General features: G+C 49.1%; 1 protein-coding gene across 2 annotated transcripts in view; it reads left to right on the top strand.

Moving 5' to 3' along the window:
• The window catches only part of GSR (glutathione-disulfide reductase), a 45,445-nt gene extending 27,741 nt beyond the window's left edge, over positions 1-17,704 (top strand). For both annotated transcript variants that reach the window (XM_062213443.1, XM_062213444.1), the window contains exons 6-13: positions 1,991-2,045; positions 3,427-3,526; positions 6,168-6,254; positions 8,206-8,364; positions 11,748-11,859; positions 13,776-13,907; positions 14,743-14,876; positions 17,398-17,704. In XM_062213443.1, the coding sequence (XP_062069427.1) occupies positions 1,991-2,045; positions 3,427-3,526; positions 6,168-6,254; positions 8,206-8,364; positions 11,748-11,859; positions 13,776-13,907; positions 14,743-14,876; positions 17,398-17,547 (929 nt within the window). In that variant the 3' untranslated portion in view covers positions 17,548-17,704. The remainder of the gene's footprint in view (positions 1-1,990; positions 2,046-3,426; positions 3,527-6,167; positions 6,255-8,205; positions 8,365-11,747; positions 11,860-13,775; positions 13,908-14,742; positions 14,877-17,397) is intronic.
• Positions 17,705-18,141: the final 437 nt, after the last annotated feature.

An 18,141-nucleotide genomic window follows, 5' to 3' on the forward strand; every position in this document is an offset into this window, starting at 1 on the left:
TAAAGCTGTCCTGGAAGGACCTCCGGTCAGTCCAGCTGGCTTCCTAGCTCTGACGTTCTTGAGGCAGATACTTTGACCCGAGACTGGTCCTGTGTCAGGGCCCAATTGTGGAGACCAAAGAATCTCTAAACTCAGGGCAACTGTGCCAAGGAAGTCTTGGTTTATAAATAGAGTAGTGACAAGATCTAAGGGATAATTTTAGGACCTAGTTTGACAGCGACTGCAAAGGGAAGAACACGGAAGTTGGAGCCCTGTTGGAAAGCTGCCACGGTTGTCTGTGCATGCGGTCATGAGATGGTTCTGAGTTCAGATTTGCACAGAAATGTGATGGACGCATCTCAGTTCAGTTCTGCAGCAGCCGCTGAGCCCCTGCTGTAATGCTGGGCACTAAACACAGAAGGAAGACTCATCACTGATGCCAAGACACATGGGATCTGTGTATTTATTAGATTTATTCATTTGAAAGAGTAATAGAGGGAGAGAGAGAGAGATCTTCCATCCACTGATTCACTCTAAATGGCTGCAACAGCCATGGCTGGGCCAGGCCGAAAGTGGGAGCCAGCAACTCCAGCTGGGTCTCCCACGTGGGCAGCAGGGACCCAGCTACCTGAAGAATTACCTGCTGCCTCCCAGGGTGCACAGTAGCAGGAAGCTGGATTGGGAGCCAGAATTTGAACCTCGACACTCTGATAAGTAACCCTGGCATCCCACGTGGCTTCTTAGCCTCTCTGCCAAGTGTGTATTCCACAGGGCAGGTGTTTTGCTGGGAGTTGAGATGCTGCATCCCGTGTCAGAGTGCGTGGGTTTGGTGCCTAACTGCAGCTTCCTGCTGGTTCGAACTCTAAGGGGCAGGGGTGATGGCTCAAGTGATGGGGTCCCTGCCACCCACATGGGAGACCTGAATTAAGCTCTTAGTGGCCTCACCCATTGTTGGCATTTGGGAAGTGAACCAGAGAATGGGTGCTTGCTCTGTGCTGTCCCCCTCTGTCCCCAGTAATTTCCTGTGGTTTTTGTTGTTTTGGATTGATTTATTTGAAAGGCAGAGACACAGAAAGAGCAGAGAGAGACAGAAAGAGATCCTCTATGTGCTGGTTCACTCCCCAAATGGTCACAATGGCCAGAGTTAGGCCAGGCTGAAGTTAGGGGCCAGGAGCTTCCTCCGGGTCTCCCACAGGGGTGCAGGGGCCCAAGCACTTGGGCCATCTTCCATTGCTTTCCCAGGCACATTCGCAGGGAACTGGATCAGAAGTGGAGCAGCCAGGACTTGAACTGGTGCCTATATTGGATACCATTGTCTCAGACAGCAGTTTAACTGGCTATATCACAATGCCAGCCCTTAAGTAATTTTCTAAAAAATTGTATAAAATTATCTTCAGACTATGTATATAAAGTATATACAAAATATAAATGAATTGCATATTTAGGCTTAGGTATCATCCTTAAAATATCTCATATGCAGATATTCCAAAATCCAGAAAAAAATTCAAGCCACTTCTGGTCCCAGCCATTTCAGATACGGGATGCACAGGCTGCCCCGCGTTTGAGACAAAGTACAGTTGCACGGTACAACAGTTAGAGACACAGCCCTGGAACTTGGCGGGGGAGAAGGTCAGACTTGAGCTCTGGATCCGGCCGTCTTCCACAAAGAGGCAAAAGCCTTAGGGGAAAAAACAGAGAGGGCAGGGCCCAGGCTGTATCTAGGGGTTCCTTCTCGGCGTGGAAGGGGCTCGGCGGAGCCAGCACACAGTGTCTACGGAAGCAAAGTGCCTCATTCTTCAGAGACTTGTGAGAGTGACTTAGCCCTCACTGCTCCTGTTTCTGGAAAGAAAAAAAAAAAAAAGACTGTGACTCCGGTTGGATGCGGCTGGCAGCCTCCCACATGGAGACTTCGACAAAGCTCATCCAAACAGAGTGCGTGTTGGCTGAGGGAGTGAGCGTTTTACGGGAGAAAGAGCGGGCTTGTGTGATCTGTTTGTGTTTCTCTACACAGGCGCCAGTCTCGGAATAACCAGCGATGGGTTTTTCGAGTTGGAAGAGCTGCCCAGGTGAGCCGACGTGACCTGCCCGGTCCCTCCTGCCGCAGCCCCCTGAGGTTGTTCCCCCTCCACGCAAACCCTCTACGAAAGCCCTTCCTGAATTCACTTCTCCCAGCTCTTCTCTTCTCTTCCGGCCTCGGGCATGTCATCCCCCTGTAGCCCTCAGATCTTGCAGGCTTTGGCTCAGAGGCCACTGCAAAGTTTTTTGAACCAAAATCCAGTCCTGGGGCAGTTTAGAAGAACGGAGAGGCGAAGCCCAAAAGCGCCTTGGTTCTCAGAGCAGCAGGTGCAGAGGCTAACAAAGGCCCCGTCAGTATTGCAGAAGTGCCTGCTCCCTCGCTGTGTGGGGTTGGGATTCGAGGAGGGAAAAGAGAATGAGGACGGTGGATTCTCTGATGGAAGGTGCTGCGGTTGCAGGCTTTCCAGGCTGGAGGGTCCTCCCCTCCGCTGTGCAAAGAGAGGACCCCACCCCTAGGGACAGGAAGAGGACCCCGTGGCCTGGAGCTGGCCTGTGCCTCGCTCAACTCTGCTGCTCCCCGTCCAGTGTGAGGTCCTCATCCTGGGCTTGAGCAGAGGCCTTCAGGGCTGCTGACTCGTGATGTGTGCTCGCTGCACCCCTGGAGGCACATGGGGGAAGGGCGGCCTCGCACAGCCACACCACCGGTGGAGTTGTCCCATGAAGACAGAGCCAGGGTCCTCTGTGACGTTCACACAAAGCACGCAGTGTTTCTAGGCTTGCTGTCAGGGCACGACAGCCTCCCATCCCTTGGGATTGCGTGGTTGTAGGGTTGATTGAGGTGACACGTGTGGGCTTGCGTCCAGAAACGGGGTCCTGGGTCTTCATGTTTAGCCGACGTAACACAGCCTAGACTCGCCCTCAGAGGATGTTCCTTATAGATTTCTGCCCATTAGAGATCTTAAATCATTTATTAAACTTTGGGGCTTAAATCATTTATTAAACAGGGGCTGGCGTTGTGGTGTAGCGGATAAAGTGCCAGTGTCTCATATGGGTCTCATATGGGTGCCGGTTCAAGTCCCAGCTGCTCCACTTCCGATCCAGCTCTCTGCTGTGGCCTGGGAAGGCAGTGGAGAATGGCGCAAGTCTTTGGGCCCCAGCACCCACATGGGAGACCTGGAAGAAGCTCCTGGCTCCAGATAGGCTCAGGAGTGAACCAGCGATGGAAGACCTCTCTCTCTCTCTCTCTCTTTGCCTCTTCTTTCTCTGTGTAACTCTGACTTTCAAATAAATAAATAAATCTTTAGAAAAAGAAAAAGCTACCGTGAGGGAGCAAAGGGCTGAAGGGGGGTATCTGCATTGTCTGCGACTTCGGTTACGTCTGAGATTCCAAGCTGGGCTTACGTAAGAATATGGATCTGTGCGCTTCTCCAGGCGGAGTGTCGTCGTTGGAGCAGGCTACATCGCTGTGGAGATAGCGGGGATCTTCTCGGCCCTGGGTTCTAAGACGTCGCTGATGATACGGCATGATAAGGTAAGCTCTGTCCTTTTCCCTTCTCTTTCCTTGAAGTTAATTTCTGAGTGGTGATCTCTTACGTTATCATCGCATGCCCAGGTGCAGAGCAGTCGGAGGCCAGGGCTACACAGGGCTGCATCTGAGTTCTTTGGATGAGGCCCTGCCTCCCCTCCCAGCTGCTGAATGATGACGGTTTTGAGGTGGTCAAACTGGCTGGTGTTTTCATAGATGGTTTATCAGCCACACTAATAAGGAAGGAGCCATGCAGGCCTACATCCAAATGTTAAGCAGACTGTCGGGTTAATTTCTTAATGATAAAACTCAGTGCCACGTGATCAGGTAGTATTGGATTGTTAACACTCAATCAAAACATTTCACCAGTTCTTTGCGTTAAAAGGAATTTTAGAGGTCAACCAGTTGAATTTTATTTTATCTTTTTAAGGTTTTTTATTTATTTATTTTTTATTTGAGAGGCAGAGAGAGAGAAAAACAAGAGGGAACTTCCATCTGCTGGTTCCCTCCCAAATGCCCACAGCAGCTGGGGCTGGGCCAGGCTGAATCTGGGAACCAGAAACTCAGTCCAGGTCCTCCCATGTGGGTAAGAGGAACCTGATTACTTGAGCCTTCATCTGCAGCCACCCAGGACGCACACTGGCAGGAAGCTGGAATCGAAAGTGGAGCCAGGGCTCTGTCCTAGGAACTCCAGCATGTGATGTGGTTGTCCCGAGCAGCATCCTTACCGCTCCCCAAATGCCCACAGTGGCAGGGTAGGCCACGCCAGAGCCAAGAGTCAGGTGCTCCATCCAGGTCTCCCATGTAGGTGACAGGGACCCAAGGACGTGAGCCATCACCTGCTGCCTCCCAGGGTGCACACTAGCAGAAAGCTGCATGAGCAGAGCTAGGACTTGAACCCGGGCACTCTGATACGGGATTTGGTGTCTCGACTGCTACACTAAACACTGGCCCCCAGGCTTACCTTGAATTCCATTTGCACCAACTTTTTGAAGTTCCCTGCTGTGTGTGGTTGATCAGGCCTCACAGGCACCATACCAGGGCTCTCAGAATCGTGTGTGGAGCAGTACCGAGCGTGCTGGCCTGTGGATCTGGGCCTGCTGCTGCCTGTCTCCAAGGAGCCTGTGACCTGAGCAGGTCATTTAATGCCCGCTGCAGGGACAGGGTTTATCAGACCTCTGCCCACTCAAATGCTGTAGCTCTTAATTCTTTTTTTTTTTTTTTTAAGATTTATTTATTTGAAAGGTAGAGTTACAGAGAGGCAGAGGCAGAGAGAGGGGTCTTCCATCTGCTGGTTCACTCTTCAATTGGCCACAATTCCTCCAGGTTTCCCATGTGGGTGCAGGGGCCCAAGCACTTGGGCCATCTTCTACTGCTTTCCTAGGCCACAGCAGAGAGCTGGATCGGAAGTGGAGCAACCGGGACTCGAACCGGTGCCCATATGCAGGCTGGGGCTTTACCCGCTATGCCACAGCACCGGCCCCAATGGCTCTTAATTCTTACTTGAGTGGACAAAGGGAGATGAGAGATGCTGACTGTCCTAGTCGGTGTGCACTCCCAGGAACTTTCTCCTGGGCTTTGAAACTTGTCTTGTCATTGATGCCCGGGACATTTACATTCTGAATAGAGTTTCTTCGTAGAAAAATCCAACTTTGCATTGCTGGAATATCTCCAGCAAATGGGAAGGAAGCGAAAGGCAGCAGGCTAGCCTGCCCGAACTTAAAGTAAGGCAGTCGCAGTCTTGTGTCCACAGAGTGGCCAATTCCTACAGTTGGAAGGGGTGCGTCAGACTCACCCTCCCTCTCTCTGTCCACTCAGTAAATAACGCACAACCTCCCACCTCCCACTTTCATTCTGTCGGGGGGTGGAGGAGAGGGTGTGTTCCATGTGGGCTGTCCAAGACTTCGAGGCCAAGCTGTTATTTCTGGGTCCATAAAGAGATGTTGCTATGGCACCTTCCCTTACGAAGCTGGCCCTTGGGTCCTAAAAGTGGGAAGCTGGCTTTTCACGTAGAGTTACAGAAAAGAGAAGCGAGCTTGGGAGAAGAGGTGCGTGAAGAGATGACAGTGGAGGCCCAAGGGGGAGGTGACTGTCCCTTGACCCTGAAACAGGAGTTGGTGAAGTCAAATGTGAATAGGGGATTTCTCAAAACTCTACTCCCAATAATAAACCCTAGAGGAGGAGGTAGGAGGGCAGGTGATTCCATCCTGGCATGTCCCTCCCAAATATGTGGTGAGTCTTTTATTTTTTTAAACGTTTTATTAATTTGAAAGAGTTACAGAGGTAGAGAGAGAGAGAGAGAGAGAGAGAGAGAGAGAGGTCTTCCATCTGCTGGTTTACACTCCCCAAATGGCTGCAATGGCCAGAGCTGAGCTAGGAGCTGGGAGCTTCTTCCAAGTCTCCCACGTGGGTGCAGGGGCCCAAGTACATGGGCCATCTCTCACTGCTTTCCCAGGTGCATTAGCAGGGAGCTGCATTGCAAGTGGAGCAGCCTAAGACTTGAACTGGCACCCATATGGGAATGCTGGTGCTGCAGGCTGGGGCTTTAACCCACTGTGCTACAGCGCCGGCCCCAGTGTGGCGAGTCTTTAATCAACGCTCCTTCCTTTCCTGCCATCGACCTCTTGCTGCCTTTGTTTGTGCACAGGTGCTTAGAAACTTTGACTCACTGATCAGTTCCAACTGCACGGAGGAGCTGGAGAACGCGGGCATAGAGGTGCTGAAGTACTCCCAGGTATGTGCGCCACACCTGGGGCTTCCAGTCCCTGATCTTCGCCGCTCCCGGCCCCCGGTCCATGCCACACTGCACCGCTCCCAGCCCCTGGTCTGCCCTGCACCCGGGGCTGCTCTGGCCCCCAGTCATCCCCGATTGGCCTCACCCCATAGTTTTGGAAGCATAGAGTCTTACCTACCCCAGGCAGTGCCTCCCACTTCTGTATTTCCACTCTCTCTTACGAAGCTGTATTTCACATTAATGTGGAAATGAAACCAAGGGGTAAAAGATTAGAAACCTGGCAGTGAGTTTAGAACGAAAACTTTGAGTTCTGTGCTCAGATGCCTTGTTGCATGACCTTATTGTTCACTTTTTAAATTTATTTTAAGGAAATATAGACTCTCAAATCGGTTTTTACTTTTTCATTTTAAATTGAATCGAGAGAGCTTCCATCTGCTAGTGCACTCTTCAAATGCCTGCAGTGGCCGGGACTGAGCCAGGCCAAAGCCAGGAGGAACATGATCCATGTCTCCAGCATGGGTGGCAGGGACCCAACCACTTACGCCATCGCCACTACCCCTTGGGATCTGCATTAGCAGGAAGCTGGAGTCAGGAGCCGGAGCTGGGACTTGAACTATGCACGCCAATGTGGGATTCTGGCATTCTTACCACTAGGCTGAATGTGCACTCCAGAGTCTATTTTTTTTTTTTTTAAGAGATTTATTTATGTATTTGAAAGGCAGAGTTACAGAGAGGCAGAGAGAGTCTTTATCCACTGGTTCACTCCCCAAATGGCCACATCGGCCAGAGCTGAGCTGATCCAGGAGCCAGGAGCTTCTTTTGGGTCTCCCACGTGGGTGCAGGGGCCCAAGGACTTGGACCATCTTCCATTGCTTTCCCAGGCCATAGCAGAGAGCTGGATCGGAAGTGGAGCATCAGGGACTTGAACCGGTGCCCATATGGGATGCCTGCACTGCAGGCCATGGCTGTTACCCGCTACGCCACAGCACCGGCCCCCAGAATCTATTCTGAAGGCACGCCCTGTTGAGTGTTGTGGGTGGAAAGAATTTCAGAGTACCTGACTCCTCAGGGAATGACTGGAATTTCATAAAAATTAGCCTCCAGAAATGATATCTTTCTCCCTACAACTTTGTTCATGTGAAATTAGAAATGCGAGCATGCACTGGGAGTCAGAGTGCAGAGCACTAGAGTGGTGGTGGGGGTTACGTCAGAATCACCGTGCGACCTTCACTGAACTGCACCGTCTGCACGCTGCACGCCGCGCTCCTCACCCTGCCCCCACTCCACCTCACTTCCGCCTGGAATGTCCAGGGAGAAGCAGTGCCTGCAGTTTGGAAAAGTTTCCTGCTGATGCTGCTACTGTGCTTACATTGATAACATAAACTTTTATTGCCGCTTTTAAGAAGTACCCTTTAAAAACACTTTGTTTTTTTTTTTAATTTTAACTTTTATTTTTTATTATTTTTTCTGAATTTGGAAGGAGATAGAGAAAGACCGACAGATCTATTTACTGGTTCACTCTCCAAATGCCTACAATAGCCAGGGTGGGGCCAGGCTGAAGCCTGGGACCTAGAACTTAATCTAAGTCTTACAGCTGGGTGGCAGGGGCCCAAATATTAGAGCCATCAGCACTGCCATCTAGGGTTTGTATTGGCAGGAAGCTGGAGTTGGAAGGAGAGCCAGGACTCAGACCCAGGCACTCTGAAAATACTTTGTTTTTAAGCGGAAGCGTTATGATGGTGACGTGAGCTGACACTGCTGGCCATCGGCAGGACAGAAGATTTCGGGCAACCCGGGAAGCAGGAACCTAGGGTCAGCCAAATATGGGCCAAAGTGTGAATGTCTATTTCAACATACAGGATTCAGTGGGGATTTTTCAGTGTTTTAAGTTCAGTTTTCCTGTGTCTACTCCTTACCCAACACACGTTTACAACAGTTTATTTACCAACAGGTTAAGGAAGTTAAACAGACTTCATCGGGCTTGGAAGTCTGCATGGTCACTGCGGCTCCTGGTAGGAAACCCACCTTCACCACAATTCCAAATGTTGACTGCCTGCTCTGGGCCATCGGGCGGGACCCAAATTCCAGTGGCCTGAATTTAAACAATGTGGTAAGCTAACCAAAACCTTCTTGAACCTGTCTGCCCCGTGATCACCCAAAACTTGGATGGGTTCTGTTGGATTCTTTCTTTCTTTTTTTTTTTAATTTATTTATTTACTTATTTGAAAGTCAGAGTTACACAGAGAGAGGAGAGGCAGAGAGAGAGATAGAGAGAGGTCCTCCTTCCACTGGTTCACTCCCCAATTGGCCGCCACGGCCGGAGCTGCGCCGATCTGAAGCCAGGAGCCAGGAGCTTCTTCCAGGTCTCCCATGCGGGTGCAGGAGCTCAAGCACTTGGGCCATCTTCCACTGCTTTCCCAGGCCACAGCAGAGAGCTGGATGGGAAGTGGAGCCGTCAGGACTCGAACCGGCGCCCATCTGGAATGCCAGCACTGCAGGCGGTGGCTTTACCCGCTATGTCAAAACACCGGCCACTCTGTTGGATCCTTTTTCTCCTTATTCCCTGTATCCAGTTTGTCACCAAATCCCGTCACCTTTTCCTTTAAAATCAACAAACAAATCCTTTGCCATTTCTGGCGCCCTGGTCCTGGGTCAGATCCCTGCCACATCTGGTCTATTTAGCGGTGGTTTCCTGCCTGGCTCCTTCTCTGACTTCCTTTTTGCTCTGTGGATGTCTCTTTGAAGTCCTGCACTGATTCCGTCTTGTCCAGGTGTCCAGTCCAGGTTGCTGCGTGTGTGACTGGTTCTGGACATTGTGATGCTGGAGACACTTGGGGAGCTGCCCCTCCCTCGGCTGCACCTGTCTTGCACATGCAGATGGATATCATTCTTTTTGTTCAGTCTTGAAATGCAGTCCGTTATAGCAGCCTGGGCTGTGGTCCCCAGAGTTTGACCCAAGTGTGAACCTTACTTCCACTACCTGCCAGATGGAATGGCATTGAGCAAGCAGCTTCATTTCTTTACGTTTCCATTGCTTCATAGACAAGAGAAAATAAAAATAATAAACGAGAAAGTGAATGCAAAGTAACTAGCGTAGACCTTGGCTTATAGTATGGGCACAAAAAATATTAACTCGGTGCTGATGGTGATGACAATGGTTTCTCTGACACTATACTATTCTGTGAGTAATAATGGGATATTTTATGTTAGTGGTTGATATATTTGATGGAGTGTGCAGCTGTTCAGTTTATGTCCTAGTAATTTCTGTTGTAATGTGGATACCTTTTTCATTTTTATAACAGGTGGTTTTTCATCATTTTAAAGAGTAAAATACCTAGGGAGGTATTTGGCTTTTTTTAGTCTTATGGTTCAATAAAAGTTTTTAAAACCAGATGTCTATTTTCACGTTCACCAGTCATTCAGCTTCTGAGCTTTTAGTAACTGTTTTGCCATTGTGCACATACAGACACTGGTAGGTCTAGACTTTAACTGTACTTGCTGCATTGTTAAAGAATGAGGCAGAAGATATTCCCAGCCTCATTCAATGTTAAGATGCAGTTGCATAATGGAGACTGAATGATTGCCATGTGCTTGGCCTGTCGACATGTCACTGATGTTGTTTAACATTGCCAATGACTCCATGAGGCTCAGGACGGGGAACCAGGAGTGCAAGGACGTCAGGGCCCACAGCAGGCCAGAAACTGTGGGTAGGGAGGATGTTTGTCCATGTTCCTGCTGTGTTGCAGTGATTAGATTAAGCTTTGTGATAGAAGCTCGGGTACTTGTTGATAAACAGTAGTTACACAAGGTCTCATAGCCAGTATATGGCAGAGCTGGGATTTGAACTCTGACCTCTTTGGTTCCAAAGGTTGTACTCTTTTCTTCTTTAAAGTTAATTCATTAATTTTCATTTATATGCAAGGCAGAGTAAGAGTGAAAGAGATCTTCTGTCTGGGGCCAGCACCATGGCTCACTTGGTTAATCCTCCGCCTGCGGCGCCGGCATCCCATAAGGGCACTGGGTTCTAGTCCCGGTTGCTCCTCTTCTAGTCCAGCTCTCTGCTGTGGCCCGGGAAGGCCACAAGTGCTTGGGCTCCTGCACCTGCATGGGAGACCAGGAGGAAGCACCTGGCTCCTGGCTTAGGATCGGCACAGCTCCAGCTGTTGTGGCCATTTGGGGGGGTGAACCAATGGAAAAGGAAGACCTTTCTCTCTGTCTCTCTCTTTCACTGTCTGTAACTCTACCTGTCAAATAAATAAATAAAAATCTTCTAAAAAAAAAAAAAAGAAGATCTTCTGTCCACTGATTCACTCCCCAAATGCCCAGAATAGCCAGAGCTGGGCCAGGTTGGCCAGGAGCCTGGAACTCCCTCCAGAACTCCCATATGGGTAACAGGGACCGAGCACCCAAGTCGTCACCTGCTTCCCCTCAGGAGGCTGGACCAGAAACAGAGCAGCCAGGACTCAAAGCAGAGATGCAGGTATCCCGAGTGGTAACTTACCCGCTATGCCAGATGCCTGCCCCCAAAAGTTGTGCTCTTAACCGCTATGCCATCCACTTCCTCCCTCTGCTCTGCCTCTACTTCTCGCACTGCATTACGGCTGCTTGGGTTCTGCAAAGCCACAAGATGAAAACGACACAGCTGAGCACAAATTTGATTAAATGTGTAAGAACAAACGTTGGTGAAGTGGTTTTAGAGCCGGGTGCACAATTCGCTTGAATTTTTTAAGATAAAAGGGCAAGCTCTCTTGCCGGCGCCGTGGCTCAATAGGCTAATCCTCCGCCTTGCGGCACCGGCACACCGGGTTCTAGTCCCGGTCGGGGCGCCGGATTCTATCCCGGTTGCTCCTCTTCCAGGCCAGCTCTCTGCTGTGGCCTGGGAAGGCAGTGGAAGATGGCCCAAGTCCTTGGGCCCTGCACCTGCACGGGAGACCAGGAGAAGCACCTGGCTCCTGGCTTTAGATCAGCGTGGTGCACCGGCCGCAGCAGCCATTGAAGGGTGAATCAACGGCAAAAAGGAAGACCTTTCTCTCTGACTCTCTCTCTCTCTCTCTCTCACTATCCACTCTGCCTGTCAAAAAATAAATAAATAAATCTTTAAAAAAAATAAAAAGGGCAAGTTCCCAAAGCCCATGTTTTTGGTGACTGTGTCAGGAGAGTCTCTCGGGGCAACAGTTGGGAAGCCCTGTCTTAGCTGGGTTCCACGGGGAGAGCAAGCAGCACACTGGCTAGTTGGGTGGTACCTGGCCCGGTGAGTTGTACGTTGCAGTGTTAAACCCTGCTAAAGCACCTCCGAGTCGGCTAATGGATTTACCTTTTCCGTTCATCAAAAGATAGGAAACTTGCCAGCTTGAACACTTCTCGTGTTGGGGTTGAGTCTTGGGTATTCAGGCTGAATGGGTGCTGGTGTGAACAGAGACAGGCCTGGAAGTCTGATCTGCCATTTTTAGTTGATGGGCTAAGGATTTGTGTGGCTTCGTTCTGCATTTTTAGGGGATCAAAACTGATGACAAAGGGCACGTCATAGTAGATGAGTTCCAGAATACCAACGTAAGAGGCATCTACGCAGTCGGGGACGTGTGTGGGAAAGCTCTTCTTACGCCAGGTAACATGTCCCCCCTTTCTTGGTTAAGAGGGGCCCTGTGTGTTACCTGGAGCTGGGGGGCCCTTCACGGTCGGATGCACCTGGGCAAAGCTCTAAGGATGCGAGCTTGAGGTCGTCAGAATGGTAGAACTGCCACAGAGGAGATGCAGGTTGGATACCTGACACTCCCCAGTAACACCTGAAATGCTTTACGGAGACTTAACATTTGCATCCCGGTGACATGAGCCCCCTCTGACCACGCTCTAAGTTAGTACCAGGGTTGTGTGTGGTGACAGTGGAAGGGAGGGAGGGAGGTTTTGGACAGGGCAGCTTAGATTGGCATTGGGTGATGGCTTGGTTTTGATGCTGCCAGCATTGGCTCCACATCCCCTGCATCCCATGCTGCGGCCCACTTCCTGAGTTAACCACACCACTGCCACTGTGTCCCACCTCCATCCTTTAGTGATGTCACATCAACTGCTCTCCCAAAGTCTTTTAGCTCCTCTAGGAAGCTCTCTCTATAAATATTTTTAAATGTATTTGTTTGTTTTTAAAAGCTTTACTTATTTATTTGAAAGGCAGACTTACAGAGTAGGAGAGGGAGAGACAGAAAGAAATCTTGCATCCATTGGTTCACTCCCCAAATAGCCACAGTGGTCGGAGCTGGGCCAGGCTGAAGCCAGGAGCTTCTCCTGGGTCTTCCACGTGGGTGCAGAGGCCCAAGCACTTGGGTCATCCTCTTCCTGGTGCTTTCCCTGGCACATTAGCAGGGAGCTGGATCAAAAGTGGAGCAGCAGTAACTCGAACCAGCACCCATGGAGTACTATGCCACAATGGCAGTTCCAAGGGTAATTTTTTTTTTTAAGATTTATTTATCTTAAAGGCAGAGTTACACAGAGACAGGTATAGACAAGAAAGACCATCTTCCATCTTCTGGTTCACTCTCCAAATGGCCACAGAGGTCAGGGCTGGGCCAGGCCGAAGCCCTGACTCCCTGTGGGACACCCACATGGGTGCAGGGGCCCAAGCACTTGGGCCATCTTCCGTTGCTTTCCCCAGGCACAATAGCAGAGAGCTGGAGTGGAAGTGGAGCAGCCAGGACTTTAATCAGTGCTCCCATATGGGATACTGGCATTGCAGGCAATGACTTAACCCACTGTGCCACAATGCTGGGCCCAGGAGAATAAATTTTTGAGTAAAAAAAAAAAAAAAACAAGGCCGGCGCCATGGCTTAACAGGCTAATCCTCCACCTTGCGGTGCTGGCACACCGGTTCTAGTCCTGGTTGGGGCGCCGGACTCTATCCCGGTTGCCCCTCTTCCAGGCCAGCTCTCTGCTATGGCCCGGGAAGGCAGTGGAGGATGGCCCAAGTGCTTGGGCCCTGCACCCGCATGGGAGACCAGGACAAGCACTTGGCTCCTGGCTTCGGATCAGCGCTATGCGCCGGCCACAGCGGCCATTGGAGGGTGAACCAACGACAAAAAGGAAGACCTTTCTCTCTGTCTCTCTCTCACTATCCACTCTGCCTGTCAAAAAAAAAAAAAAAAAAAAGCATAAAAAAAAGTTATGGAAAAATGAATAGGGTTATAAAGTAGAACTGAAGATGTTTGAAACTGTTACAGTTTGTTCCATAAAAGTGGTATCCAAATGCTAGTGTCCTCATTAAGTAGATTAACTGCCAAATGACTAAGCACTTGTGAGTGTATGTCTTTGTTTTTCCCCTTTCCTTATTTTGAGTCATACTGCAATGTTACAGAATTCACATCAGCCAATAGTTTCAAATTGTTCGCGAATGCATTGTTATCTCTCTTCATGATGTTGTATTTAACACTATCATGAGAATGAACATAAAACTTGATCAGAATTGGTTTTTATGTCAGGACAACTCTGCGCTGAAATGAACGTAAGATAAACACTGATTGTGCAATCTCTTTGTAGTTGCAATAGCTGCTGGCCGCAAACTTGCCCACAGACTTTTTGAATGTAAAAAAGATTCCAAGTTAGACTACGACAACATCCCCACTGTGGTCTTCAGCCACCCTCCTATTGGGACAGTGGGACTCACGGAAGGTAGGTATTTAAAACTGAAAGTCGTTTAAAGTTTTCCCATGTATGTGTTTGAAGGGCAGAGAAAGATCTTCCATCCACTGGTTCACTCCCCAAATGCCCACAACTGCCGGGCTGAAGCCAAGAGCCCAGAACTCCATGTGAGTTTCCCATGTAGGTAGCAGGAACCCGAGCCATCATCGGCTGCCTCCTAGGGTGTGCTTCTGCAGGCTGAGTGGTAAGCAGAGGAGCTGGAACCCGACCCAGGCACTCTGATCCGGGTGCTGGCATCCCCGGCAGCGTCCTAACCACTGTGCCAGACACTCAACCCTCAAGGTCATTTTTTTAAAAGTTACAAAACCAGTACAACAGACTCCTGGATACCCTTACCATTTTTCTTTTATGATTTGCTCACTGCACATGCAAACTCACCCATACATAGCTACTCCTTACTATGTATTTCCTAAGAGCAAAGTTAATCTCTTACAGAAACACAGGATGGTTTTCAAAATGAAAACACTTCAACTGTTACAGCATTATCTAAACCTTAGACCTTACACAAACTTTGCCAAATGTCTCAAATAATGTTGTTTTTTTTTTTTTTTTAAACATTTCTCTGCAAATCCAGAATGGAATCCAGGATAATGTATTACATTTAGTTCTCATACCTCTTTGGTGTCCTAATTTGATCTAAAGACAGAATTCCTTGGCCTTTCTTTGTCTTCAGTGACATAGATATTTATTTGATAGAATGGCCCTCATTTGGGTATTGTTTGATATTTCCTTGTGATTTGAGTCTGGTCATCTCTTTTTGATAGCTTGGTGTTATTTTGATTTTTTTTTTTAATGTACATTATAGATGAGGCCATTTATAAATACGGAAAAGAAAACGTGAAGACCTACTCAACCTCCTTTACCCCGATGTATCATGCGGTTACCACCAGGAAAACAAAATGCGTGATGAAGATGGTGTGTGCCAACCAAGAGGAGAAGGTAAGGAGCTGCCTTGGTTGCGCTCTCAGACTTCATGGGGGTGGTGGGGCTCTGGTGAGGAGATCACGCAGTTAAGGCTTCTGATTCCACTGGACACCCAGTTTTGTCTGTCTCCTATGTACTTTGGGGTTTTCATAATATTTCACTTAGAAAATATATTCTACTCCTTTTAGAAAATAAGGGAGGAAGGGCCAATGCTGTGGTGTAACAAGTAAAGCTGCTACCTGTGAAGCCAGCATCCCATATGGGCACTGGTTTGAGTCCCAGCTGCTCCACTTCCCATCCAGCTCCCTGCTAATGCACCTGGGAAAGCAGCAGCAGATGACCCAAGTGCTTGGGCCCCTACCACCCATGTGGGAGACCTGGAAGAAGCTCCTGGGTCTTATCTTCAGCCTGGCCCAGCTCTGGTGTTGTGGCCATCTAGGGCGTTAACCAGCAGATGGAAGACCTGTCTCGTCCTCTCTGTCTGTAACTCTGACTTTTGCATAAATTAAATATAAAAAGAAGAGAGGAAGCTCGAAAACCACTAGGCCAGAATAGAAGGGAAACTTAGAAATAGTGGTAAATGTAAGAGTTTTATCAATCTATTTTTTTAAAGATATATTTATTTATCTGAAAGAGTTACACAGAGAGAGAAGGAGAGGCAGAGAGAGAGGTCTTCCATCCGCTGGTTCACTCCCCAGTTGACTGCAACAGCCGGAGCTGCGCCAGTCCGAAGCATGTGGGTGTCTTTTTTTTTATTTATTTTATTTTATTTTTTTATTTTTTATTTTTTTGACAGGCAGAGTGGACAGTGAGAGAGAGAGAGTCAGAGAGAAAGGTCTTCCTTTTGCCGTTGGTTCACCCACCAATGGCCGCCGCGGTTGGCACGCTGTGGCCAGCGCACTGCGCTGATCCGATGGCAGGAGCCAGATACTAATCCTGGTCTCCCATGGGGTGCAGGGCCCAAGCACTTGGGCCATCCTCCACTGCACTCCCTGGCCACAGCAGAGAGCTGGCCTGGAAGAGGGGCAACTGGGACAGAATCCGGCGCCCCGACCGGGACTAGAACCCGGTGTGCCGGCCCGCGTGTGGGTGTCTTAACCACAAGACCAAATGCCCACTCCTTGACCATTGCTAAATTAACTATTTTTAAGCAAATTATTTTTCTGACTTTGTTTTATACATCTTACAAATCTTCATCTTATCTCCCCATGGGTGGCTGGGGAAAGGGGCTGACCAGCATCCACAGCTGTATTCTCTAACTTTGCTTCTCGCTGGTATATCTACCCTAACTGTATTTGTGGACGGCACACATCAGCAGTTGTAAGGTTTGTTGCAAAGCCTTGCTGAAGAATGTGACTTGTAACAAACGCCTCTTGACCGTTGTTCGTGTAGGCAGCCAGCATGTGTGCCTGCTGAGCGCTGGTCTTTGTGCTTGGCCATGGGAGTAGGGTAAGGAGGAGAGGCAGGATTGATGCCCTGTGTAAAAGAGGGACCCCTGGGGCTGGCGCTGTGGCATAGCAGGTAAAGCTGCGCCTGCATTGCCAGCATCCCAAATGGGCACCAGTTCCCATCCTGGCTGCTCCACTTCCAATCCAGCTCTCTGCTATGGCCTGGGAAAGCAGTGGAAGATGGCTCAGTCCTTGGGCCCCTGCACCCACATGGGAGACCTGGAGGAGACCTGGCTTCAGATCGGCACAGCTCCAGACGTTGTGGCCATTGGGGAATGAACCAGTAGATGGAAGACCTCTGTCTCTCTCTGCCTCTGCCTCTCTGTAACTCTGCCTTTCAAATGAATACATTTAAAAAAAAAAAAAAAAGAGGGGCCCCTCCAGAGATGTAACAGTACAGTTCTGATGGAATGATAGACCGATGAAGGAGAAATAAATACCAGTACCGAGGCATCGCGTGATAGAGGATTTCACTTGGTCGGGAAAGCACAACTGTGTGAGCAGCTGAATAATGAGCGGGCTTCAGAGGGAGCGGGAGAGAGCAGGTGAGAGGGCTTCTGAGCCAGGAGAGCCGGAGGGGGCCATCCAGGCAGGATTCTCTGCCGGGCCATGTAGCTATGTTAGCCATATTTGGGATTCACAACATAAGGTCTTTTTAGGGGCTTTTTAAAAAAATATTTACTTACTTATTTGAAAGTCAGAGTTACACAGAGAGAGAAGGAGAGGCAGAGAGAGAGAGAGGTCTTCCATCTGCTGGTTCATTCCCCAGATGGCCGCAACGGCTACAGCTGTGCCGATCTGTAGCCAGGAGCCAGGAGCTTCCTCAGGTTTTCCCACATGGGTGCAGGGGCCCAAGGACTTGGGCCATCTTCCACTGCTTTCCCAGGCCACAGCAGAGAGCTGGATTGGAAGTGGAGCAGCCGGGACTCAAACCGGCGCCCATATGGGATGCCTACACTGCAGGTGGCGGCTTTACCCACTACGCCACAGCGCCAGCCCCTTTAGGGGCTTTTAAAATGTCATATATTACTCATCACTGTCTATGTAATTAAACATTTCACATTTCAAATTGTTCTCTTTTTGCCCAGGTGGTTGGGATCCACATGCAGGGAATCGGGTGTGATGAAATGCTGCAGGGCTTTGCCGTCGCGGTCAAAATGGGAGCAACAAAGGCGGACTTTGACAACACGGTGGCCATTCACCCTACCTCTGCAGAAGAGCTGGTCACCCTCCGCTGAGCAGCCAGAGACGGGGGTGGCCGGTGGCCAGACCCGTGGGCCTTCCGCAAGGAACCAAATCATCACGTTTACTGACTCTTCCCGTTTCGTGTATGTCTTTATTTTTAATCAGCTTCCTCTGATAGTGGAATTTTTTTTTTTTTTTTTTTTTTTTTTTTTGGTAAACAGTAGAATCTATTTATGTAATCAGAAATGTGTTGTGTTATCCAGGATTGGTTTTCATTTGATCATATCTCACAGTCATTAACAGTTTCACGTTTTTTATCGATTGCCCCGTGCTGGATTGTCGTTTTGTTTTGTTTTGTTTTGTTTCAGCCTCTTCCCAGGTTTAAAAACGATATGAAGTACAATCAAGTGAATGTTCTTGAATGAATATAACTTGCTAATTTTCTAGGGGGAGGTGATTCCACTTCCTGTGTAAGTAATGCAAGTGCACAGACTCTTTATGTAATTGTGAAGCCAGTCCTGTGTTCTGCATATTGCAAGGCTGCTTCCGGGGTGTGACCCCTCTAAAAGCACATAACACGAGGGCCACCACCCTTATTTTATTCTTCCTTTTGTTTTACGTGATTAAAATGGTGTGTATTCTTTCTA

Source organism: Lepus europaeus, chromosome 16, assembly GCF_033115175.1.
Source record: "Lepus europaeus isolate LE1 chromosome 16, mLepTim1.pri, whole genome shotgun sequence".
Lineage (NCBI taxonomy): Eukaryota > Metazoa > Chordata > Mammalia > Lagomorpha > Leporidae > Lepus > Lepus europaeus.